At 55.5% G+C, this 22521-nt stretch overlaps 12 protein-coding genes across 12 annotated transcripts; 6 read left to right on the forward strand and 6 right to left on the reverse strand.

The window, feature by feature from the left end:
- Nucleotides 1-803: 803 nt before the first annotated feature.
- Nucleotides 804-1824, reverse strand: GLRG_03913 (haloacid dehalogenase-like hydrolase; the record flags this gene model as incomplete). Its single annotated transcript, XM_008094598.1, has 3 exons — nucleotides 804-1303; nucleotides 1472-1581; nucleotides 1718-1824. The coding sequence occupies 3 exons, from the start codon at nucleotides 1822-1824 to the stop codon at nucleotides 804-806; spliced, it is 717 nt and encodes a 238-aa protein (XP_008092789.1).
- A 670-nt stretch (nucleotides 1825-2494) lies between these two features.
- On the forward strand, nucleotides 2495-4184 carry GLRG_03914 (uncharacterized protein; the record flags this gene model as incomplete). The annotated part of the gene is made up of 2 exons (XM_008094599.1): nucleotides 2495-2522; nucleotides 2578-4184. The coding sequence occupies 2 exons, from the start codon at nucleotides 2495-2497 to the stop codon at nucleotides 4182-4184; spliced, it is 1635 nt and encodes a 544-aa protein (XP_008092790.1).
- A 688-nt stretch (nucleotides 4185-4872) lies between these two features.
- Nucleotides 4873-5625, reverse strand: GLRG_03915 (uncharacterized protein; the record flags this gene model as incomplete). Its single annotated transcript, XM_008094600.1, has 1 exon — nucleotides 4873-5625. The coding sequence occupies one exon, from the start codon at nucleotides 5623-5625 to the stop codon at nucleotides 4873-4875; it is 753 nt and encodes a 250-aa protein (XP_008092791.1).
- Nucleotides 5626-7690: 2065 nt separating this feature from the next.
- Nucleotides 7691-8254, forward strand: GLRG_03916 (uncharacterized protein; the record flags this gene model as incomplete). The annotated part of the gene is made up of 1 exon (XM_008094601.1): nucleotides 7691-8254. The coding sequence occupies one exon, from the start codon at nucleotides 7691-7693 to the stop codon at nucleotides 8252-8254; it is 564 nt and encodes a 187-aa protein (XP_008092792.1).
- An 865-nt stretch (nucleotides 8255-9119) lies between these two features.
- On the forward strand, nucleotides 9120-10362 carry GLRG_03917 (uncharacterized protein; the record flags this gene model as incomplete). The annotated part of the gene is made up of 4 exons (XM_008094602.1): nucleotides 9120-9254; nucleotides 9352-9400; nucleotides 9485-10244; nucleotides 10305-10362. 4 exons carry the CDS (start codon nucleotides 9120-9122, stop codon nucleotides 10360-10362), a joined length of 1002 nt encoding a protein of 333 aa, XP_008092793.1.
- Nucleotides 10363-10793: 431 nt separating this feature from the next.
- GLRG_03918 (uncharacterized protein) lies at nucleotides 10794-12166 on the reverse strand (the record flags this gene model as incomplete). Its single annotated transcript, XM_008094603.1, has 2 exons — nucleotides 10794-11420; nucleotides 12104-12166. 2 exons carry the CDS (start codon nucleotides 12164-12166, stop codon nucleotides 10794-10796), a joined length of 690 nt encoding a protein of 229 aa, XP_008092794.1.
- Nucleotides 12167-13826: 1660 nt separating this feature from the next.
- GLRG_03919 (uncharacterized protein) lies at nucleotides 13827-14185 on the reverse strand (the record flags this gene model as incomplete). Its single annotated transcript, XM_008094604.1, has 3 exons — nucleotides 13827-13940; nucleotides 14000-14032; nucleotides 14087-14185. The coding sequence occupies 3 exons, from the start codon at nucleotides 14183-14185 to the stop codon at nucleotides 13827-13829; spliced, it is 246 nt and encodes an 81-aa protein (XP_008092795.1).
- Nucleotides 14186-14766: 581 nt separating this feature from the next.
- GLRG_03920 (uncharacterized protein) lies at nucleotides 14767-15094 on the reverse strand (the record flags this gene model as incomplete). The annotated part of the gene is made up of 2 exons (XM_008094605.1): nucleotides 14767-14883; nucleotides 14975-15094. The coding sequence occupies 2 exons, from the start codon at nucleotides 15092-15094 to the stop codon at nucleotides 14767-14769; spliced, it is 237 nt and encodes a 78-aa protein (XP_008092796.1).
- Nucleotides 15095-15816: 722 nt separating this feature from the next.
- Nucleotides 15817-16948, forward strand: GLRG_03921 (short chain dehydrogenase; the record flags this gene model as incomplete). The annotated part of the gene is made up of 4 exons (XM_008094606.1): nucleotides 15817-15871; nucleotides 15927-16120; nucleotides 16197-16261; nucleotides 16312-16948. The coding sequence occupies 4 exons, from the start codon at nucleotides 15817-15819 to the stop codon at nucleotides 16946-16948; spliced, it is 951 nt and encodes a 316-aa protein (XP_008092797.1).
- Nucleotides 16949-18573: 1625 nt separating this feature from the next.
- On the forward strand, nucleotides 18574-20010 carry GLRG_03922 (histidine acid phosphatase; the record flags this gene model as incomplete). Its single annotated transcript, XM_008094607.1, has 1 exon — nucleotides 18574-20010. One exon carries the CDS (start codon nucleotides 18574-18576, stop codon nucleotides 20008-20010), a length of 1437 nt encoding a protein of 478 aa, XP_008092798.1.
- Nucleotides 20011-20442: 432 nt separating this feature from the next.
- On the reverse strand, nucleotides 20443-21831 carry GLRG_03923 (uncharacterized protein; the record flags this gene model as incomplete). The annotated part of the gene is made up of 6 exons (XM_008094608.1): nucleotides 20443-20853; nucleotides 20906-21108; nucleotides 21168-21221; nucleotides 21281-21512; nucleotides 21542-21643; nucleotides 21694-21831. 6 exons carry the CDS (start codon nucleotides 21829-21831, stop codon nucleotides 20443-20445), a joined length of 1140 nt encoding a protein of 379 aa, XP_008092799.1.
- A 153-nt stretch (nucleotides 21832-21984) lies between these two features.
- GLRG_03924 (uncharacterized protein) lies at nucleotides 21985-22152 on the forward strand (the record flags this gene model as incomplete). Its single annotated transcript, XM_008094609.1, has 1 exon — nucleotides 21985-22152. One exon carries the CDS (start codon nucleotides 21985-21987, stop codon nucleotides 22150-22152), a length of 168 nt encoding a protein of 55 aa, XP_008092800.1.
- Nucleotides 22153-22521: the final 369 nt, after the last annotated feature.

Consider the following 22521-nt stretch of genomic DNA (forward strand, 5'->3'; position numbering starts at 1 on the left):
AAGTCGTCAGACTTCCCTGCACGACGCTTTCGTGAAACGAGTGCCGTCGTTCCTGTTTGCTTTTTGGGCCATGCGAAAGTAGTGCGTTCGCCGGACTGAGACCCTTTGGACGTTGCTTTTCCCGAGTCAACCTTGAGGTCGTGGGCTTTTGCCCAATGTCGGCGAAAGAAAAGAAAAGCAAGGCCGCCGGCGTGAGTTCGATACGCTCCCGCTCTGTCTGCTTCGCGCTGAGCTGATCAAACCGACGATACAGCGTGCTGTGCAAATCCGTGGGAATTTGGCAATCCGAGCCGTCGGCGAGACTACACTTGAGTGTATTGAGGCTCACCTGGCTCGGCCGAAAGGGGGGAAAAGGGGGGGTGGTATTCTTGGATCCTGAGGTCGCACATGTCCCGAACACGACATCCACTGTATCTTGTCTCTGGGTCAGAGACAAGGTCTTGGGCCTACGCGACTCACCTCTCGCAGACATCAATGGCGTTTTGTTGTTAGACTGCCGCGACGGGTGGAAGCAGACACCGCAGCCGATGAGTCTGCTTGTGGTTGGGATCTCTCACCGTAGGCGTACGCCCGTCGAGGCTGTCTCCTGTCCTTTCCAATCCAGACTTCTCTCGACAAGCCAAGCCAGAATCTAGTCAATGTCATCCTCGAGACGCACTAGCCGATCGTTTGTCACGGAGTTGGCCTCACCTTCTCCCTTCTTTTGCCCCAAGGGAACGGCGGACCACGGCTCTGTGAGAATGGGGTCCAGGCACACAAAGTCTAATTCTGTCTATCGATTTACCTAGAGGAGCCTCCATTCCTCACGCCTTGAGACCCGGTACGAGGGCGTTGGAAACCTCCAAAGTGACGACACCATCCCTTTTTTCGACGACCCTCACGGAGTCGAGGTCTCTGACGATCCAGTCTGGCTCGGCGCTCGCAACCTGCTCAACGGTGTGGCTTGTGACGAGGCCCAGCACCTTGCATCCGGCTGCCTTGCCTGCTTTGATTCCAGCCGGGCTGTCCTCGAGCACGAGGATCTGCTTCGACGCATCCTGTAGGCCCAGCTTCTCACGGCCGATGAGGTAGCAGGTCGGGTCCGGCTTGCCGTTCTCCACAGACTCGGCCGTGACGAGATGCTCGGGCTGGGGCAACTTGAGGACGCCGAGCCATCCGCCGACGAGAGGCTCGGTTCCGGAGGTGACAATGGCCCAGGGCGCGTCCTCCTTGATCAGAGCGTCCAGCAGCGCCCTTGCTCCCGGGATCTCGATCGCGTCCTTTCCGTAGAGTTTCGGCAGGCGGCCCTCCATCTCGCGAGTATCTGCAGCAAGCACGTCAGCCAACTTCCGTCCCCCTTGAACCCCTTGCTTGTATTATGGGGGGTTGTCGAGTGAGAAACAGTGTCAAGCGATGAGAAACGGTAGCGACCGGCCGGTGAGTGAAGAGGGAAGCAAGGGGACGAACGACAAGAGATCCGAGCGCAACTCACACTCCCAGTTCGCCTTCTCAGGGGCCAGAATCTTCAAGATGTCGATGCTCCGGCGGCCGTGGGATGTTGCGAGGATCACCTCAGGCGCAACCCCTATTTCGTTGCCGACTCTGCAAGGGAGAGCGGTGTTAGTGAGTGGGGATGGGTTAGGAGACGGGCGGGGGGGGGGGGGGGGGGGGTGTCCTGATGCAAGGGACGCCGTCGACCGTGAGACCTTGGTAGTGAGGTTTGGATCGGTGGACATACGTGTGCCAGTGCTTCTCGACGGCCTCTGTTGAGTCGATGATGGTGCCGTCCATGTCAAAGAGGAAGCCATCGAAGGTGATGCGTTGTGGGGGGGCTGCGTACGACATGGTTGAAGTGTGGGTGACTGACGGCGGAGGTTTTAGCAGTTGTCTCCCTTTTGGGGGAGGTGAAAACACGATATTACCTGGCGAGAGTTGTGATCAGGTTGGCTTAGGTAAAGACGATTGATTAGGCGCCGGGGTATATCTCCGGGATGCGTTTCCTACTGAAAACTGTCTTCAAGTGCCTCTAATTGTATCGGATCCTTTGTGCGGATGAGAAAGCATGACTCGAAGCTGAAGTTGAGGCTGTGAGGCGACTGATGACTCTTGGGTGATCGCTGAGTCGGCAACGACGACCTTGGTAATCCGCCGCCGCCATGGCGAACCCGGGGACCCAACACCATCAGAGGCTCTTTTTCCAGGACAGGTTCCTCGTTATGCTGCGTCTCTGGCCCACTGGCTCCAGCGGCTCTCGCTCTCACCATGGAGGGGCTATCTTCGGTTGATGGCGGGGCTGCCGCAACGGGCTTAGATTCGGGCGGTGAGCGTTGGTAGTGGGGTCTGATAATGATATCGAGCGGTGTGGGGCGGCAGAACCCGCCCTCCCACTAAATTTTTGAAAGTTGCACTGCAAGACCGAGGCGCAGGAAAATTTACGGCAGTCGAGGTTAGCAGGAAGCATCCCTCCAAGTAATAAGAAAAAGTGCTCCCCAAGTCGCCCGGGTCAACTTCCAAGATGGCTGGCTCAATCAACAAACCCAAGAGTACGTCGTACTCCGCAGGAGGTTGACTGTCCCGTATTAACTGACAGCATCGCAGAGCCAAAGTCCAAGAGGACCCCCGTGCGCCTCCGCCACAAGATCGAAAAGGCGTCGGCGGCCAAGCAGAGGAAACAGAGAAAACTCGCCAAGCAGAACCCGGAATGGCGGTCCAAGCTCAAGAAGGATCCCGGCATCCCGAATCTGTTCCCCTACAAGGAAAAGATCCTTGAGGAGATTGAGGAGAAGAAGCTGCGGAAGCAGGAGGAGGCGCAGAAGCGCCGCGAGATGGCAAAGGCTGCCAAGACGGGCGGTGTCACCGAGGCTACGTCGACGGGCCAGGACGTCATGGCCGATGTTGAGGACGACGACATGATGTTTGACGACGACGACGTCGACGAGTCGAACCCCATGGCTGCCCTGCTGGCGAGTGCGAGGGCCGCTGCTGAGAGCTACGAGAAGGACCTCCGCGACGGCGGCGATGACGACGAGATGGACGACGACTCGGACGACTCGGACGCCGCGCCCGAAATCGCCGTCGGTAACGCCACCTCCCGCAAGGCGTTCGACAAGGTCTTCAAGAACGTCGTCGAGCAGGCCGACGTCATCCTTTACGTCCTCGACGCCCGCGATCCCGAGTCCACCCGCTCCCGCGACGTCGAACGTAGCGTCATGGCGGCCGCCAACGGTGGCAAGCGCCTCATCCTCGTCGTCAACAAGATCGACCTCGTGCCCCCCAAGGTCCTCAAAGACTGGCTCGTCCACCTGCGCCGCTACTTCCCGACCCTGCCCCTGCGCGCCTCCAACGCGGCCCCCAACGCCCAGACCTTCAACCACAAGGAGCTGACGGTGCAGAAGACGTCGGCCGACCTGTTCCGCGCCCTCAAGTCCTACGCCGCTAGCCGCCAGCTCAAGCGCGCCGTCTCAGTCGGCGTCATCGGCTATCCCAACGTCGGAAAGTCCTCCGTCATCAACGCCCTCCTCGGCCGCCTCAGCGGCGGCCGCGGCGCTTCCAAGGCGTGCCCCGCGGGCGCCGAGGCTGGCGTTACGACGAGCATCCGCGCCGTCAAGATCGACAGCAAGCTCACCCTCCTCGACTCCCCGGGTATCGTCTTCCCCTCGGCCAACAACAGCGCGACCTCCGGCCTGGTGTCGCTCAAGAACGCGACCGACGCCCACGCCCACCTCGTGCTGCTCAACGCTGTGCCCCCTAAGAACATCGAGGACCCCATCCCCGCCGTCACTCTTCTCCTGCGCCGGCTGTCTGCCACCCCTGATCTGCTGCAGAAGCTGACGGACGTTTACGACCTGCCCCCGCTACTGCCGAGCCGCGCCGATGGCGACATCACGACCGACTTCCTCGTCCAGGTCGCGCGGAAGCGCGGCCGCCTCGGCCGTGGCGGCATCCCCAACATCAACGCCGCCGCCATGACCGTCGTTACCGACTGGCGCGACGGCCGCATCCAGGGCTGGGTTGAGGCCCCCGTCCTGGCCGTGCAGGGCGATGGCGCTGCCGCTGCGGCGCCCGTCAGCGACGATGTCGGCGCGGCGGACCAGAAGACCATCGTCACGGAGTGGGCCCAGGAGTTCAAGCTTGACGGCCTGTGGGGTGACGATAGTGCTGCTGCTGCTTCCGCCGCCGGTGACGACGAGGCTATGGAGCAGTAAAAGACGATGAGAGAGGCGGGGGTATGGATGGTAATGAGTAGGAGGTGAAAGGGGGTTAGTACATGATATCAAAGAGAAGAAGTACTAGAGAGAGAGGTACACACGCATTCAGAGATGCCGTGGCTTTTATCATCATGCGCCTGACTGGGCGGGCTGCTTCAACGTTTTTTTTTTTTTTTTTGTTCTTAACGTCTTTTCATTTGCTCTGGCGTTTTGGGGCGGCCAAGGGAAAAATAAAAAAGAAGGGGGGGGCGACAATTTAGCCTGTTGTCCTCGTTCATACAAGCATATACACCTTTTACGAACTGCCCTTGGTTTCAGAACCCGTGCAAACTTGCAATGATGTGCGTGTGTGCATAGAGGTGATGTGAAATGCTGTTGGTTCACAGGACAAAGGTAAGTCATCACAAAGGAAACGATCGGGAGACGGGAGACAGGGCAGGATGATTTGATGGTCTATACGATCAACTTTTATTGAGATTTTGACTGTGCGCCTTGGTATTGTGCAATGCCCATGCCATGGAAACCGCCAGCCTGGTCGTCCCAAGAGCTGCTAATTTGCGTGTCGTATCGTGTATCCGTCGCGTTCAGGATGTTGTCGCTCTCGAGTAAAGATGGCGATGAGGCCCTACCTAGGTGCTATGAGCGCCTTAAATAAACAAGAATATGCTCTTTGGGGCGTGTTTTGTTACTTGCGCTCCTGGAGGAAGTTCTCATATGACGGATCAGGACCACCTGCCATATTGCTAGGCCTCAGTTTGTGCCACGGGAAAGTGATATTATCAGGGCCCAACCTAAGTGAAACCCCGGGACCCAGACTTGGGTCGATGGACATCAACCAGAAGTGTACGAGAAGATTGAAGCAGATTGTATCTTTGCCGACCTGCGTCTTCCCCTGCTTCTCTATCTGATTGTAACAGTATCGTTGCGCTGTTGAGAACATTGAGTTGAAGTCAAAAACGGTCATCCTTGGGTTCTTAGCTGCGAGTCGCTGTATCACGAGCAGCTCGACGGAACGGGCCTGTGGCTCAAGGCGTTCCATCTCATCGACAAGAAACTTTAGCTTGATGTCGGGTTTGCCCCCTGTTGACCACTTTTCCAGCGCAGCATCAAGGCTGCGGCGGGAAAGCACCGAGCCGTCGAGATCGGGAGCGGGAACAACCTTGGTTTCGCCGATGCCGTGGTGAAGGACCCCAGGTGTCACGCCCTGAGCCACGCCCGCCGTAGAGATGGGTGTTACCGCCTTCTCCGTGTCGGGAACGAGTCTCGCGATGCATGTGAATGTAGGCTTATCGCTATGGCGGAGGATCTTGTCGAGCATGACGTGGGCTTGCTCACGGGGGCCAAGGATGGCAAATGTATCGTCCGAAAGGTGGTCGATGACGGGTCTGTTATCTCCCAGACGCTTACTGCTGATCCGGATGATGTCCTCAGAGTTCATGTCTGCGGTGACTTCGAGCCGTCCAAAGACGGGCTCGACTGCGGCGGAAGACACCCTGGCGCGTTTAGCGGACGACTGAGATGGAGTGACTGATTGTTCTCTCTCTCTCTCCCCTCCCATAATGGACGCGCCTCCACACATCTTCACCGACTAAATGATTGTTAGTAAAATGGTTTGCTGTGAAACGATAGGCTATCAGCAAAGACCAACATATATGTTTGGTTATGAACGGGAAGAGCTTATTGGGCCAGATGAATTAACGGTGCGTTTTAGGGGAATGAATAAAGCAGGGGGACTGGAAATAGTGAAGAAGTGTAATAATCAGTAAGGTATGAGCAGGGTAAAAAGGGTGAGCAACCCGTAGTGAGGTAAGATAAGGCGGGAGGATAGAAGTTAGGAGCTCCTGCCTTTTTCTATAGAACTCTTGGAAAAGTCCAATCTGATGGAACTTCGGACTGAGGTCGTTCACTTGGACCGCCTCTCCAGCTGTGGCAGCTTTAACGTGGTTCGGAAACTTACCATCTCCGTTCTTGCTTGATATATCACTTATGCTGGTCCTCGGCTTCTCATTTCAAGGAACTAGAACGAGCCACATCCAGGATATACCATCGACATCAATGGCTTGCGAGAGTTTCAATACAGAAACATAGAGCATATCTATGTTTGCAGTCAAGTGATTTGGATGTTTGCTTAGCCTACCTAGTGTTGATCGTCATGAGCTACCTAGTGGCTGAATAAATATAGTGATCAACTGACAAGACCCTATGCTACTTTAGCTACAGCTTTCACTATACCGTCAGGTAATTTAGTTACATCATTGTTTTCACTAAGCGAGTGTGCCAAAATTACACGTTTGGTTCTGTTTTGACGCCAACTGTATTGCCAATGTAAAATTCACCAGGGAATTCATTCTCCGGTGAGCATGTGTTCACCTGGGCCTTTAGCTATTCGAAAACTATCTCGCTCTGGCGGGTTATGTCATGTTACATCACCCTTGGTCGTTCCTGTCAAATAATCCATCTCTATCAGTACGATTTCTCATCTTGTGTTTCCTATCCCTTCCCCCCCCCCCCCCCCCCCCCCTCTTCAATTGACCCGTCGTACATCTTTCTTTTTTCTTCCCCCTTTCACCAAAATCAACAGAGCGAATAGATTCGGTGCGATGACGAGAACCAAGAAAAAAGACCGCGGTGGTGATGGCCGTCGACAGCCTCACGATGAAGACAAGAGGATGAGAGAGGTCCACGGCCGCTTACCTCCCGCCCAACACCAGCGCGAATTTGCCCAGATAGACTCCAGTTCCGAACTCAAACCTCCCTTCGCTAGCAACTGGACTGGAACCTACTCTCAACATCAGCAGGAAGCCCAAATTCCTAGCTCAGTTGCACTAAATGATTCTGGTCAAGTTCTCAGGAGCCTGGAGGTGGAACAATACACCCATGCAGACAGTCACCATGGCGTTAACAATAGCAAGAAACGAAAAATCTTCAATAACAGAGACACAAGCACAAATCGCGAAAACTCCTTGCGGTTTCCGGTCCATGTTTGTGCGCCTTACGACAATTTCATTCAACAATATCAGCCGCCCGCCGCCATGGGTAGGCCTTCGCACCAACCTGACGACAACAGGACTGGCTACCAAAGCACTGCCATCCACGCTCAGCCAAGACACAATACTGAAGTAACCAGATTCAAACTTGAGGACCAACTCGATCACGGCTTTGGAATTCATGGCAATAGCAGCTCTGTTCGGTCTGGCCATGCTGGCTCCAACACCCGTTTGCGACCAGCATTAGATGGAGGGAACCATGCCCAATACTATCCATACCCCCAGCAGAGTCATCAAAGCGACAACCTCAACGCGAATGGCGACTGCCCTGGCGAACAGGAGTATCCCAGACAGATCGCGGACGGTGGGCTACATCAAGACTATGTCGGAATGAGCACACAAGCCGATCAAGCTGGAGCAGTGCATCAACCGCAGATGACTGGAATGTCGAACGGCTCATGTCTGCATGATTCTGATTATCGACGTAATAAACCGCCCTTCAAAGGCAAAGTTGAGATGAGAAAGGAAGAAGCCGCCTTGAATGAGGTTACGACAATACAGTCGCTGGAGGGAGATCGCTTCCACGAGGACAACGTCTGCAATCAATGCGGCCACTTTGGCCACTGGCTAGGCGATTGTGTCTTCCCGGACGACAACGGCTACATCAAGGGCTGTCCCATTCACAACGCGAAGGGTCATACCTGGGACGAATGCCCCGATGCGCGAAAGATGAGCCTAGAGCGCAAGATTATGTACGTCATCCTACGAAGAAGGAACAAGCCAGCGATACAGTCAACACATCCATGGATCGCACTTGTCAAGGTAGCGCTGCAACAGGGCTCAGAAGCATACTGCTGGGGACCATCCGTATGGACCCGGGAATTCGTCATGAAGATGATTCGGGGACCAAAAGCTGATCACCCGTGGCTCGACTTCAATTATGGCCGACAACTCATCTCGACTCTGCCTAAAGATCCGGAGACCATGGATGACCCCGGAGTTCTGGTCGAGAGACGCTTACTCTGGAACCAGGTTCACAGGCCCTTACTCAAGAGAGGTGAGCCTGACGATGGATTTTAGCCACCGGGGACCGAGAATCTTAATGGCCAACACCCGAGCCAGTGTTGTCGATAATTACTACCCAGCACAGAAGTCACCCAACGGCAAGAGGGAACGATAGCGAGGGAACACCAAGCAAAAAACCCGATTCGAGTGATGCCTAGAGTGGTGGAGGATGCGCTTGGGATGGGTTCGGTAATGCTGGAGTCGAAGAAGCCTGAATTATTGATTTTCGAGCAGAAACTGTAGGATAATATATACCGATCTGATGAGAGAAGCAGAATTGGTGTGACCGCAACCTTCAAATCGGTCAGCTGAATGAGACGAGTCCCTTCCTAGTGACGTGATGTGATGTGCCCAGCGAGTCACGGCGTTTTTGGTGATTTTCCGGATTGAGAAACATGTCAGCATACTGATGGAAGAAGAACATGCTGCCTATGAAGTATTCTTTACACGCAGGTTTGCTTGAAACAGTTGACGTTGAGAGTGATGGGGATACCTAGTTTAGAGTTGAATGAATCTCGCTTGGAACCCCCCCCCCCCCCCCCCCCCCCCCTGTCCAGAGATCGGCTACCAAGCTACACCCTGTCAAAATTGGTTGCCCCAGAGAAAGTGACCAGTCAGACGCGCTAAGTCCTCGCCAGTCGTTGCCTTCATTCAATCAATCAGTCAGTGTAACGGTGACAGAGCAGCGGCTGCCCGAGACCTCCGAACCCTTGTGTCCCATCTCCCGCGTCACAGTACATTTTCTACTCCGTCACTCTCCCTACCATTTTTCAACCTCGACCGCCGGTCCGTACACCACCCACACATTCACCGCCGCTGCCTCTTGATTCCCGTTCTCCTCCGGCCACGCGAGATTCCACAAGCGATAGATGCCGGCGTCATGAAAGGTTCACGAGCGGGGAGACGATCACAGTCTCCTCTGTTCCTGGTCCTCGTCATTGCTATCCTCGGTTTTGCGGTCACCGTCGAGGCATCCTACGGTGATCGGTTGCCAGAGTTCCGAGAATGCGTCCAGGTTAGTGCCACTACACACGCGTGGGCTATGTCCGCCGCGCCAGTACCACCCCTTTCGGCATCCAATGACTGACATGTGGCTTTGTGCTGCCCTGCAGGTCTGCCACGATGAGAACTGCGCTCCGGGCAAAGAAGCCACGCCGATCCGTACGTCACCTGCTCCCCGAACCTTCCTCTCCCTATCCGTGGACCTCGCGCGCACCAGATGCTAATGAAGTTCCGCAACCGCAGCCCTTCACCGCCGTCTCCTCTTCTGGACCTGCGCCTCCGAATGCGACTACACGTGCCAGCACATAATCACGAAGCAGCGTCTCGCGGCCGACGAGCCCGTGGTCCAGTTTCATGGGAAATGGCCCTTCCACCGTCTCCTTGGCATCCAGGAGCCCTTCAGCACCCTGTTCAGCCTTGGAAACCTCTGGGCGCACCACGACGGCTGGCGCAAGCTACGCGCCGTCATCCCGTCCTCGTACCCTCTACGGCCGTGGTACGAATGGCTCGCCGGCGTGGGCATGGCTTCTTGGGTCTTCAGCGCCATCTTCCACACCCGCGACTTCCCTGCCACCGAGCAGCTCGACTACTTCGCGGCGGGCGCGAGCGTTCTGTACGGGCTGTATTACACCGTCGTGCGCATCATGCGGCTCGATCGCCCGACGCCGCGCCGGAGGTCAGTCCTGCGCGCTTGGACCCTGCTGTGCGTGCTGCTGTATGCGGGGCACGTTGCGTACCTTAAGGGCGTGCGCTGGGACTACACGTACAACATGACGGCCAACGTCATTGTTGGCATGATCCAAAACCTCATGTGGTTGTGGTTCAGTTTCAATAAGTACAAGCAGTCGCGTAGGGGTTGGGCCATCTGGCCGAGTATCGTCGTCGCGAGCATCATCACGGTCATGAGTCTGGAGCTCTTCGACTTCCCGCCGTTGTGGGGTGCTCTGGATGCGCACAGCCTGTGGCATCTGGGCACGATCCCTCCCACAATACTGATGTACAAGTGAGTTGATCACTTGACGTTGATTGGATCCTGGTTCAACGAGGGCTAACACTGCAGTAGCTTCCTTGTCAAGGATGCGCAGGACGACATGGCTGGCACCGAGAGACTCAAGTCTTGAGCATATTTGAGGCCGCTCACCACAAAAGCACCCCTACTTGCGCTTCCGTGAGGATGCGGCCTGCAAGTGAGTCCTATAGCCCGGAACGGTAGTCAATGTTACCCCGCCGGCATCTTGGTCTAAAGCGGTCACGAATGAAGCTAGAAAGCAGCGGTATACGGGAGAGCACCAGCGTACGCAGCAGATGATTGTTCAGGCCTGGGGTGTAGTTAAGCTTTAATGGTATATTTTACCATGTTCTCCGACCCCTCAGCAGACCGGGGTAGCTATAGAAGGATATGTAACGAGTATGACGGTCTCCATCCAGTAGCATCAACAGTAGTGTAGCGTCGTTGTTACCGGGCCCACGCGAACTTACGACTCCTTCCTATTTGCGGAAAAAAAAACAATCTTATGACTTGTTACTGCCCCAACTTCATCCGGACATGGTCTCATACACCAACAATGACAGTCTCGGTCCGGAAGACCTGGATAGCACCATCGCCCCAGATGCCGACGACGGACAAGAGAAAACCCAACGAGGCAATGGCAGACTGCACAAGCTGCGTCTTTCTGAAGCCCTCGACCTCGCTGCGGACCTCCTCGCCGTTCAGGGCCTCCTCCTCCTCAGCGGCCGTGGCCGCGTCGTCGCCGCTCGCGCTGGCGGCACCGTCGCTGTGCGCATCGCCAAGGAGCTCATAGCTAGCCTCCATGCGGGCCTCTTGGCGGGCGAGGCGGGCAGCCTTGCGGGCCTCCTCTCGCTGGCGGCTGGCTTGCCGGCGGGCGGCGATGGACTCCTTGGACGACTCGGGAGAGCCCTTGAGGACGTAGGGGGTGATGGTCTCGGCGAGGCCAGAGGTCAGACAGAGGACGGAGGAGTAGACAAGGTAAGGGTGGCGGTAGGCGCGCGGGGAGAAGAAGAAGGCGAGGAAGAATGATGTGGCGGAGACGCCGGTCAGGATGCGCAGGCGGGCGGTCGCGCCGGGGTAGAGGTTCTTGAAGGCGCGTAGGGCATCGGACGCGGAGGGGAGGGAGAGGATCGAGGGGACGGTGACGGTAGAGAGGGAGTAGGAGAGGCCCTATTTGCACAACGTCAGTAGATGAAGCGCTTCGCGCGATGGGGGAGCTGCCGAGACCCCGGAGTGCTGAGTGCCGGGATCATGGGTGAGGTTCCAACAATAACCGTATTTATGTCAGAAAGAAACAAGAAGAATGGGGGCCGCTCGTTGTACTACAACTACCACAGTTACACACACATCGTCTGCATCCGCGTCTTATGAATGAAGGAGTTCAGTCTGGAATTTAGTACCCGATGCCACTTAATTAAGGGGTCCGGACGCTTTTGGAAGGTGGACCAGTGAGCGTAATCGCAGAAAGAACGATCAAGAGGGTAACTACTCTAGCAGGTGGACGTGGTAGGGCCGCGGCTCGGCAACGGACAAGTTACTAACTCGCGATTTACCCGCTATTCAATTTTAGAATTCCATCAGAAAGGGTCGTAATATGATGGTTGGATGACGGCTGTCATGTGGTCTGTTCCCAATGCTCCATTCGGCTGACCGAATTTGGATTCATTCGAGGACTGTAGGATTGTACGTTATTAATTAACAGTATGTTTCCTAAGAATGTTTTGTTCGTCTATGAGATCTAGTCTCCTATTTGGCCGGGGGGGGGTTGACAGGAATAGTGGCGATCCGACGAGCCAGGTTCGGTTACAGCCCAGGCGGATTGGGGTAATTTGGGGGGCACAGTAGCAACGTACAGTCAGAAGGCCGAGGGAAACAGTTCCCACGAACTTTAGGAGGGAAACTCCTTTGGAAGCCATCGTCGCCGGGATGGTTCAGCGACTTTGGGTGTGGGAGGTGTTGTTGGAAGCTCGATAATGAGGAGCACACAGCGTCCAAGTTCCTGGGTTCGGGTCGTACGTGTGTGTATACCTTAGGAGGCAGGTAGGTGTGACGACCAGAAAGAGAGATCGGTGTGGAGTCGGGCCGCCTGTCGCTGACGGAGGGGCGGAGGTGCTCTTTGTTGACCTAAACTGGCCTGTGACAGGTTAGACCGAGGAGGGTGGTGGCGGTTAATGGGGAGATGGGGTGGGGGACTGTGGCCGGATTGGATTGGTTGATTGATGGATTGACGACATTCCCGCCTTACCGCCCTTCCGCTTGCGCGGGAACAGCAGAAACAGAGGGGGGCTGTTTTTGCTTGTTTCGCGGCGATTTGGTTGGCCGGGATCGTGTGGGTACCTCATGTGGGTCTTCTGTAATATGGGGCAGGCCGATCTTCAAATTATCCGTGCACTGATTAGCATCCGCTCTCGAAGCTTCGCCGAGATTGGGAATGCTGCACAAGTCCTTGCACGAGTCTCTTCTCCAAAATCCAGCCAGGCTTTATTCTAGTGTAGGTGCCGTCTCCATGCGGTCATTCCTGACTCCTACCCCGGTAGGAAGAAGCGCGTATTGACGAGGCCGCAATCAGAAACGAGCGTTATTTCAAATTGCCATGACGTACTTTGCGTTGGTCATTCGATCCTGTGCGATTGCTTCAAGTAATAACGTCATGATATATCATCGAAGAATACTAGATACGCATATTGCGAGGTCATATGATTCTAGAACCCCCTGTTCATCTACTCCAGTTTCTTTCTCGCATGTATGCGGCGGATGCCCTGCTTTGGCCAGGGCCATCAAACTAGATCTGCTTGTTCGGTCTCCTCCAGCGGCCTTTTGGCACAGATCACCCACCTGTCTTAGTTAGATGAAGACCTGCAGAAACAATCTGGGGAAGGAAATCAAAGGAAGAAGGCAGGAGAAGAAAAGAAGATAGTAACTTACAGAGGGTTGTAAGCATGTACGTCCTTGGCCCATGGGCTCAGGGGCTACTTGTATTTGGCAACTGTCACATCGAACGAAGCCGACCTCCTCGAAAATAGGCACAAGACTCGGCATGTCAATGCATTGGCGGCCGAAGACACTGTTGCATTTCTCAATGTGGTCAACCCACTTTGAGATAGCGTGCTCAAGCGTCAGGGTTCTTCGACATGGCCGACCTCAAACCGAATATTAGGCGGGACACTGAAATAAGTAAGTAAGAGTAAGAAGAAAGAGAATCCGAGCTGTACAGTTGTACCTGCATGGGCGTGAGATCAACGCCAAGCACCTACGTTACATAAGTACGAATCATTTCTAAGAGTGGATGGCAGGTTTACCTCGGCTTCAGCATGTGCCTCGCCAAAGTCAATAGCCCAAAGTCCAGTCCCTGTTCCAACGTCGATGACACGCCTGACACCGAAGTCTTGATTCGGAGGAGCAAGGCCCAACTTGTAGCCAAGAGTGAGAAGATAGATGTTGTGATGTAAGTCTAGGTGGGGCGTGAGGATAGTCTGGGCCGAGCGGGCATTGCGACGTGCCTAGCCTATCGTTCTCCTTCTCATCATTGGGTAAGGCGTATTCTTGTAGTTTTTTGGAACATGTTTACCACTTGGTTCATAAAGCGGGGGAAGGCTCACTGCCGTCCTTGTACTTGAGGTAGGTCCTTCCGTTCTCGATGCGGTGCTTGGGGATCGAGCTGGCCAAGCTCGTGGTCGGGGATGCCAAGCTCTGGAGGAGTTAGAACATGCCATAACACCCGATTAAAGGCCCGATGGGTTTATGCTTACGGTTGCTGCGTCTGACGTGGCATCGTCTGTGACCTACATCGAAAGTCAGTGTCTGCATACCTGTTGGGTCTCTTCATGGTTTCTCACATCGTCGTTGGCCACGATAACAGGATCACTGGTGGGGGCAGGATCATTGGCGGGTGCTGCACCATTGTCGGGCGCTGTGTTGTTCTGGCTGTCGGCCATGGTGCAGCAGTTCAAGGGACCAAGGTGCGGAGAGCTGAGTCGAGTGTCTTTTGTTCGGAAAGGAAGGTGAAGTAGAGTTGAGAGAGTTGTGAGCATGGTATAACTGGCCTGTACGCGAACATTTCAAGCCGAAACAGAATGGTTCCTTTGGCTTATGTGGTATCATTTTCGCTCAAAGAACTAAAAAGTTCGTATTACATGGTAACGACAGAAACTCTCCTACACGCAGATGTTACGTTCTGCCCCCTATCCGTATGGAAGCTGTCTCCGGTTTCACTGTCAAATCATACCTCAGTCTTCATATCTGATTCCATGAAACTTATACCTTCTCCTCAAGCGGTTGTCTCCCATGGATAATGTAACTACTTGGAAGGTTAGCGAAGAGTTGAATGGCGAGCTGACACATGCCTGCTCCGGTTATGATATAGGATTGGCGTGGAAAAATCAGGAGGAAAACTAGCAACTCACATAGGGCAGTACGCATGCATTCCCCTGTCCTTAATACCCTTCCGCATGTCGACGGGAAATGCGTTAACCTCATACTTTGTCCAACCAAGGGCTCCGGTAGAGCGTACCATCGTTCAAGCCTCAATGCCCTCCCAAGTTCCAAGCTTTCGAAAGTGAGGATATTTGAGCCATGGGTTAAGTGGCCACTTGAACGTACTGACATAAATGTCAATAAAACCGACCTCCTTCAGCTAGTTGTTCAAGGTTCAGGGGCAGAGATATGATGCATCTATACGTACCGATGCCCTAGCAGATGAGATGTCATCAATTTCATCGGCGAACTGGGGAGGAGTTTGTCAGGGATGCGAAGTTACCAGGGGATTCGTGGATGCCCGTCATATTATCGGCCACGAAGATGGTCGGGTCATTGTCGGCGTGGACGTCGTTCTGTGCGCTGCTCATGTTGGGCGCTTTGCATGTTGCTATGCCCAGTTGGTTATCTTGACACGTGGTCCACGTTACGACGAGGGAAATTGAGACAGGCCGAGAATTCGAGGCCGCGAACCTTCTATCCTTGTGGGGTGTCCAACGGCAGCATGCCACGCGCGCATCTTTATTGCAACAGGAACCATAGGCCCGACGTGCGACAGCGGCAAACAAGAACTAGGGACTCCTACGGGAAGCAGTGACCCCCGAGCGAGTCAGATAGACTGAGGAAGCAACCCTTTGCTGGTCGGCCGAGACTGTCTTCTCGTCCGTCTTCAAGGTCCGTGGAAGTGATGACTCAGCAGGAGAATCACTAATCACGCAACACACCGCACCCCAGAAGGCTCCACCTGCAACCTGCCCTTGCCGAGGTCCGTCGCGCTACGCAGTACTACCGCGCTGCCATCTGGAGCTGCGCACTGCCGTCGCCGTTGCATGTCAAACCCAAGCATCGATCGCACCGACCGGACTTTGTTTAGTCTCCTCTTGTTGTGTTACATTTCATCGCCTAAACTCTCCGATCTCTGTGTAGCCAGCGGGTTCATCAGTATTCCCCCATCGTCCGACTTCGCACGTTCCATTCGCTGCCTTCATCTCGTAGAAGATATCCACCTTTCCACCCGTCATCATACTCCTCCATATTGTGATACCAGCCACTCATTGCCTCTGTACATCTTCCGTACCTACGCTCTGAAAACATGCCCGTCCCCGAATCCGAGTACCTGAGTCCGGTGTGGAAGGATGGGATCTTCAGTGAGTTGCCCGGGGTTCTTTGCACCTGGCCTCCAGATTAACCAATCCATCACAGATGATAGAGTCGCCTTTGTCACTGGCGGCGCTGGAAGTATTTGCAGCGCCCAAACCCGGGCTCTCGTCCGTCTCGGAGCAAACGCTTGTATCATCGGCCGCAACGTCGAAAAGACAGAGGCCATGGCCAAGGACCTGGCTACTGCCAGGCCCGGCGCCAAGGTCATTGGCATTGGTGCTTGTGATGTGAGAAATGTATGTATCCATCGATCAATCAATCACTTGGAGCCACATGCGTCAATAAATGCCAAATCTGACTCGTTCCTACTAGCCCCAGAGCCTGCAAGATGCCGCAGACAGATGTGCCAAGGAGCTCGGTGGCATCGACTTTGTCATGTAGGTCACCAATATAGATGGCGTCTTCTCTCGAAACTAACGCCCAACAGTGCGGGTGCCGCTGGTAATTTCGTTGCACCTCTGTCCGGCATGAGCCCCAACGCCTTCAAGGCCGTTATTGATATTGACGTCCTGGGCACTTTCAACACCATCAAGGCCACCATCCCTTATCTGGTTGAGTCGGCAAAGAAGAACCCTACACCTAGCAACAACGGCCAGACAGGCGGCCGCATCATCTTCGTCTCGGCAACCTTCCACTGGACGGGTATGCCGCTACAGGCCCATGTGTCAGCTGCCAAGGCCGCCGTCGACGCTCTCATGGCCTCGGTGACCTTGGAGTACGGCCCCTTTGGAGTCACGAGCAATGTCATTGCCCCGGGCCCGATCAAGGATACGGAGGGTATGCAGCGGTTGGCCAGCAGCAAGCAGGACCAGTCCAAGGCCGACGCTCTCGTGCCCCAGGGTCGCTGGGGCGTTATCCGAGACATTGCCGATGCCACCGTTTATCTGTTTAGCGACGCCGGCAACTTCGTCAACGGCCAGGCGATCCCTGTTGACGGCGGCGCCTGGAGACGGGGAGGCGCGCTGGCAGTGGGAACTGACGAAGACATGCAATACCCAGACTTCCTCCTGAAGGGGCAGTTCTCGAAGAACGTCAAGAGCGGACGCAAGGATTCCAAGCTGTAGACCGGTGAAGTTGTTTTTGGAGGCCCGTGAGAATGCTTTGAAGAGTCCATGGGTAAAAAAATGAAGACCGAGACCGTAAGTCGATATCTCACGGGTAGTGATTGCCGACCTGCCCTGCTTGTAAGATACTCAGAGTGTGGATGGAGAGTACCACTTGATTTGAACGTGCCAGTCCCTGTTGTCTCCAGGTGTCTTTTGGCATCTGGCGGTAGAGGCCGGCTGCAGCAAGACGTCTTGAACAATCTACATGACGATTCCAAACACGGCCGATTTAACGGTAAAGCGTAAGCGCCCTCAAAGAGGCTCCTGGTGGTATATTTCAGGACGGGAACGAGGTCGCGCCCAAGCATACACTGTTTGCCTTGGGAGTCGAACTAGAACCGCGCATCGTGGCCCATACGTCGATCCCCACTTATCACGGCTGGTCAGTTGTTGTCCGTTCCATGTCGTTTCCGTTAAGGTATAAATATCAAGGTGCTAGAAAAGCCCAGTGAACGCCGCCCTCATATGTGATGGGGGGCTTGCGGATTTCACGTATCTTGGCGACCGAGAAGCCGTCGCCGATAGCCGGGCCCGCTGCCGCTGCCGTGGACAGGAGCGGAGACCTGTGGCACATCAGGATCTTGCGGTCTGCATCTGCCGACATCACACCGATCCGTCACCATTGCCAACAAATCAGTTTCGCCGAACCCCGAACGGCGTGCGGCGCGCTCAAGCATTATCAAGCCGAGCCGCCATCCACCACCCCTCAACCTACATGATGGCTTGCTGCTCAAGTGGGGAACACCATGACAGCCAGCCTCGACCATTCGGTAGCACGAATCGTTTGCCCTGCTTCCGGCACAGTGGCCCATCTCGCGGTTCCTCCTGCTCTCCCCGCCCAAAACCATAGTCAATCCTCCGCGGCAATGGTCTTGCGCTGAATGATACCTGATAGCATGATAGGACATGGCCTGGCCTTGACCCAATCACCACCCGCAGTGGTTTAGTACTACACCTGCCCCTCCCTTTATCGCGAGCCTTCGACCGGTTCTAGAGGCCGGGAGCGGGTTCAGCTGCATGTGGAAGGAGGGGGGAGTGGGAGGGGAGTGGAGATGTGATTACTACGTAGGACGGGTAGAGCGGAGATTCATGTGGCTCTCGCCTATTCGTGAGCTGCGAGAGTCCAACTGGCCGTGACAGGGTAAAAGGACGTTGACATCCGGGCTCTTGAGGGGGTTGATCAAATCCTCTCGCAGCAACACCAATCTTGCCAGGTCACTTCGTACTCGTGACGGACCGCCGTTTTCCTGGTCTCGAAGGCATCTGCAATAGGCCGTGTCGCTGTCCCCGTAACTAGCTGTTCACGACCCGACAGACGCAGAACGTGTGTGTCTATGACGATCCATTGACGGTGCAATACCCACCCGAACGGCAATTAGACCGAGTGAGGCATATCATTGCCCCTCATATATAAACTCACCGCTGCATTTTCACCCGGCCAAGCTTTTGAACAAGTCGACCACCCGGTGGAGCATTCCATAACCAGGCGGCATACATTGAAGTCTTTACGGACGAGGCCAAGGAACACTCGGCGTTGACATTACAAAAGATAGTCCACAACGCCGGCCTCAAGACCATCCACGATGGAACTTAAGCTCCTCCTGGCCCTCGGCCTCCCCATCATACCGACCGCCGCCGAGACGGTTCTGGGCGTCTACGTCTTCCACCGTCACGGCGACCGCACCGCCAAGAAGACGCCTCCCGTCCGCTTCACTGACCTTGGCGCCTACGAGGTCTATACCTCCGGGCTGTACTATGGCGAACGGTACGTCCGCGACAACGCCACGGCCCAGATCCGCTCCATCAGCGCCGACGACGTCCGCCCCGAGCAGCTCGCCGTCACCTCCCCCAGCGACGTCGTCCTGCAGTCATCGGCCTACGCCTTCCTCCAGGGCTTCTACCCGCCCTCCGGCACCGCCGATGCCCTCGCCAACGGGTCCCGCGTCGAGGCGCCCCTGGGCGGCTACCAGTACGTCCCCGTCAACTCCGCGGCCACGGGGGCGGCGACGACTAGCGCGAATGCCGAGAGCAGCGAGTGGCTGCAGGGCGGCAGCGGGTGCGGCAAGGCCGTCGTCAGCTCTAATAACTACTTCTCCTCGCCCGAGTACGCCGCTCTCGAGGCCGAGTCCCGCGTCTTCTACCGGGGTCTGCTTCCCGTCATCAACGGCACCTTTGACGACGAGGCCGCGTCGTTCGCCAACGCCTACACAATCTTCGACCTGGTCAACGTTGCCATCATCCACAACGAGAGCATCCCCGCCGCGGACCTGCTCACCGGCGCCGCCGTCCGTACGCTGACGGACTACGCCAACATCCACGAGTGGAACCTCGCCTTCAACGAGAGCGACCCAATCCGTGCCATCGCCGGCAAGGTACTCGCTGGCCAGGTCCTCCGGGGCCTCAACGCGACGCTCTCCGGCAGCGCCGTCAAGGCCAACATCCAGTTCGGCGCGTACGGCGCCTTCTCCTCCTTCTTCGGCCTCGCGCAGATGCACAGGGTGTCAGAGGACTTCAAGGCCATCGTCGACTACGCCTCGTCCATGGTCTTCGAGCTCGTCACCAACGACACGTCGGCCAGTCCCGCCGCCGACGACATCTCGGTGCGCTTCCGCTTCGCCAACGGCTCCGCCGGCGCCAGCCCCCTGACGGCGTACCCGCTCTTTGGTCGCGCCGAGACCGTCCTGCCTTGGGCCACCTTCGTTGACGAGATGCGTCAGTTCGCCGTCGAAGACACCAAGTCTTGGTGTACGGCTTGCGGAAACTCCACCGGCACATGCGCCGCGGCGCTGGGTCTGGACGGCAGCGCCGACTCGAACAGCTGGAGGTCCGGTTCCGGTGGCGGCGGCATCTCGGCTCCCGTGGCCGGTGTCATCGGCGCGCTTGTGACGTTGGTCGTCATCATGGGCATCCAGGGCCTATTTATGCTCGTTGGCGGCCTGCGCATGGTCAAGAAGCCTAATGTCGCCAAGGATGTCCCCGCCGCTTCTACCACCGAGGAGGTTGCCAGCCGCAAGCACTAAATGAGGATGTCATGGAAGAGCGGGCCTCGGGGTTCGCGGGGATGACGAGTAGCGAACAACGTGTGGGATGAGAACCCTTACCGTCATGAGCTAGTAATCAGGTGTCGATACCAACCTGAGCCTACCCGCGTCCCAGTGGCCCAGGGCATAAGTTCACCCCATTTACTAGACGATGGCGTGTTAATTCGAGAAGCGACGAAAAAAGACTTATTTAATATGTTACGTATGCAATCTGCATTAGGCCAAGTGCAACCCGCGCGGTACACTGCGCCCCTCTTAACCATGGACATATTTTCTTCCCGGTCAATGACTCTTCGCGCCACCTCACCATGAATTCCATGGTGCCCATTCAAAAGCTGTGTCTGGTTTACCGCCCGCACATGTAGTTATAGGGTCTCCGGCAGAAGTGTCTTCGCCGCCCATCGAGGCAGTCTAGGGCCTCAAGTCCCTCAACTCGTTGGAGCTCGAAGCGTCATCCCTTTCCAGCTCTGATAGTCCTATCAAAGTCGACATAGTAGCCTCAAGTCCTCTTCTGTTGTGTGGCTGACAGAATATTCCCCTGTTAACGTCTGTTGCTGAACCGTGCTCGCCGCGGGAGTTCGTTCTCTGAAGGACTGGATATCCCTGGCGGAGCCACCGCGTACGCCAGCTTGCGAGTGTCATCTCGTTCACGCCGTAAATGAGAGCATCCACGAAACCCTGGATGACGACGGCGGCCTTGTCGACCGTCTGCAGTGCAAAAGCTGCCGGCTTGTCCTCTGTCGCTTGATATACTCGGATCGCGGTTGGCAGCGACCAGATGATGGCATAAGCTAGGGGGTAGAGAAGCATAAGCCGTGCAACCTGTAAAAGGTTAGCTCCGTCTCATATGTAAAGGGGGGTAAGCTAATCTAACCCTCTTGAGCCTTCGGACTGAAACTGCTGAATGACTTTCGGTCCCTTCGTGAATGCTTGTCATGCGACTTCCCTCCTCAGTTGTAAGTCCGGACACAGGGTGGCCAGGGGAAGGGTGCTGGATCGAGCCCAGCCGAATGTGTGCTTTATAAAGAACGAACGACAGGTGTGCATACATGACAAACATAATGACTATGATGACCCCTACGACAACGAAGCTCAGTTATCTGCCAAAAGCATCATCGCCTACGTGCTAAGCTCACATCGAGGAATGAAGTTCACGAGTAGACGGATGGTGTCTGAGGTGAACCAACACCCTATCAGCCCGTCAGGAAACGGGCAAGGGCGGGATTGGATGTGACAAGACATGGCTCACAAGCACCAATGTCCCCATAACCAACGATGCCGAGACCAAGGAAGGCCCAGAGAACCGAGAAAATCCAGGGCAATGCCCAGATAACGAGTTCATGGTTCTGTATCCAGGTGGACTGGGTCTTGTGACCAGCCAAGATGAAGTAGGTACAGACGGCGATGGTCAGAACCCAGTAATCGGTCTGGATAACAAAGACCTGCGTCATGAAACCGTTGAAGCGCAGAAGCCAACGTTTCTGGGAGCACCTATGAGGTTGCCTTGTACGTTCATTGCCGTCGAGCACAGGAAATTGAGCGCCATATGCGCGTCACTGATGGCAAGCCCAGTGATGAGACGGTGGCGAAATGAGCGGAGGTGGGGGAATATCTGAGGTGATCGTCAGTACAGGTCAGCATGGAAGCAGCCGCAGGGCTTACCGCGTAGTTGGCCATGATCCATCCTGCACCGATCAGAGATATGAGCGCTACCGAGAGGATGACAATGCTTTGAAGACGGACCTCTGATGGGGTAGCAGGTGCTGCGAGTACCTCATTTTGGACCCGTGGACGAATCATGGCGAGAAACCAGGATAGACAGCCAGAGGTTAACGACGGACAATATGACGGGTACCACGGGGGTGCTGACCATGGCACGGTGGGAGACGTTCTTGGCAGATCCACAAGCGGATTGTATTTGGACCCAGGTACGGGCTTCCCGAAGACGTCTCCATGATTGACGAAAGAGCTCATGGCATTAAAGAGGAAGCCGGTTCCGCTTTCGACTCTTCCATCCGTACCCCAGCCGTTGTCTTTGCCGATAGCGCAACTGCTACTGCCACCTCTGGCGTTCCTGTGAGGAGTTCCTGCTTCGTGTACTTTATTGTTCCGCTGGTGTAACAATTTGTGAGAAACTCTAGAGAAAACAGCAGGTACGTAGCAGACGGGGGAAGAGAGAGAGAGCAGAGACGGCGCCAGCTTGTCTCATCTGCGCGACATGATATCGAGCCTACCTACCTAGGTACCTGCTACCCCTTTGCCTATCACAATTGGGAAGTACCTACGCAGTACCTTGGTTCACTCACTACCTAGGTAGGTAGGTAGGTAGGTATGTAGGTATGCAGCTGAATTGACCTGAGAGTTCTACCACTCTTGCCTCGGCAGAAAAATTGAAAAGCAACAAGACGAAAATCCAAAAGAGGAAGGCAAAGGCGACAGACCAGTATCATGGCAAGAGCTCAATGGGTCTTGCTGACATGCCAGACCTAC

Source organism: Colletotrichum graminicola (assembly GCF_000149035.1).
Source record: "Colletotrichum graminicola M1.001 genomic scaffold supercont1.12, whole genome shotgun sequence".
Taxonomy (NCBI): Eukaryota; Fungi; Ascomycota; class Sordariomycetes; order Glomerellales; family Glomerellaceae; genus Colletotrichum; species Colletotrichum graminicola.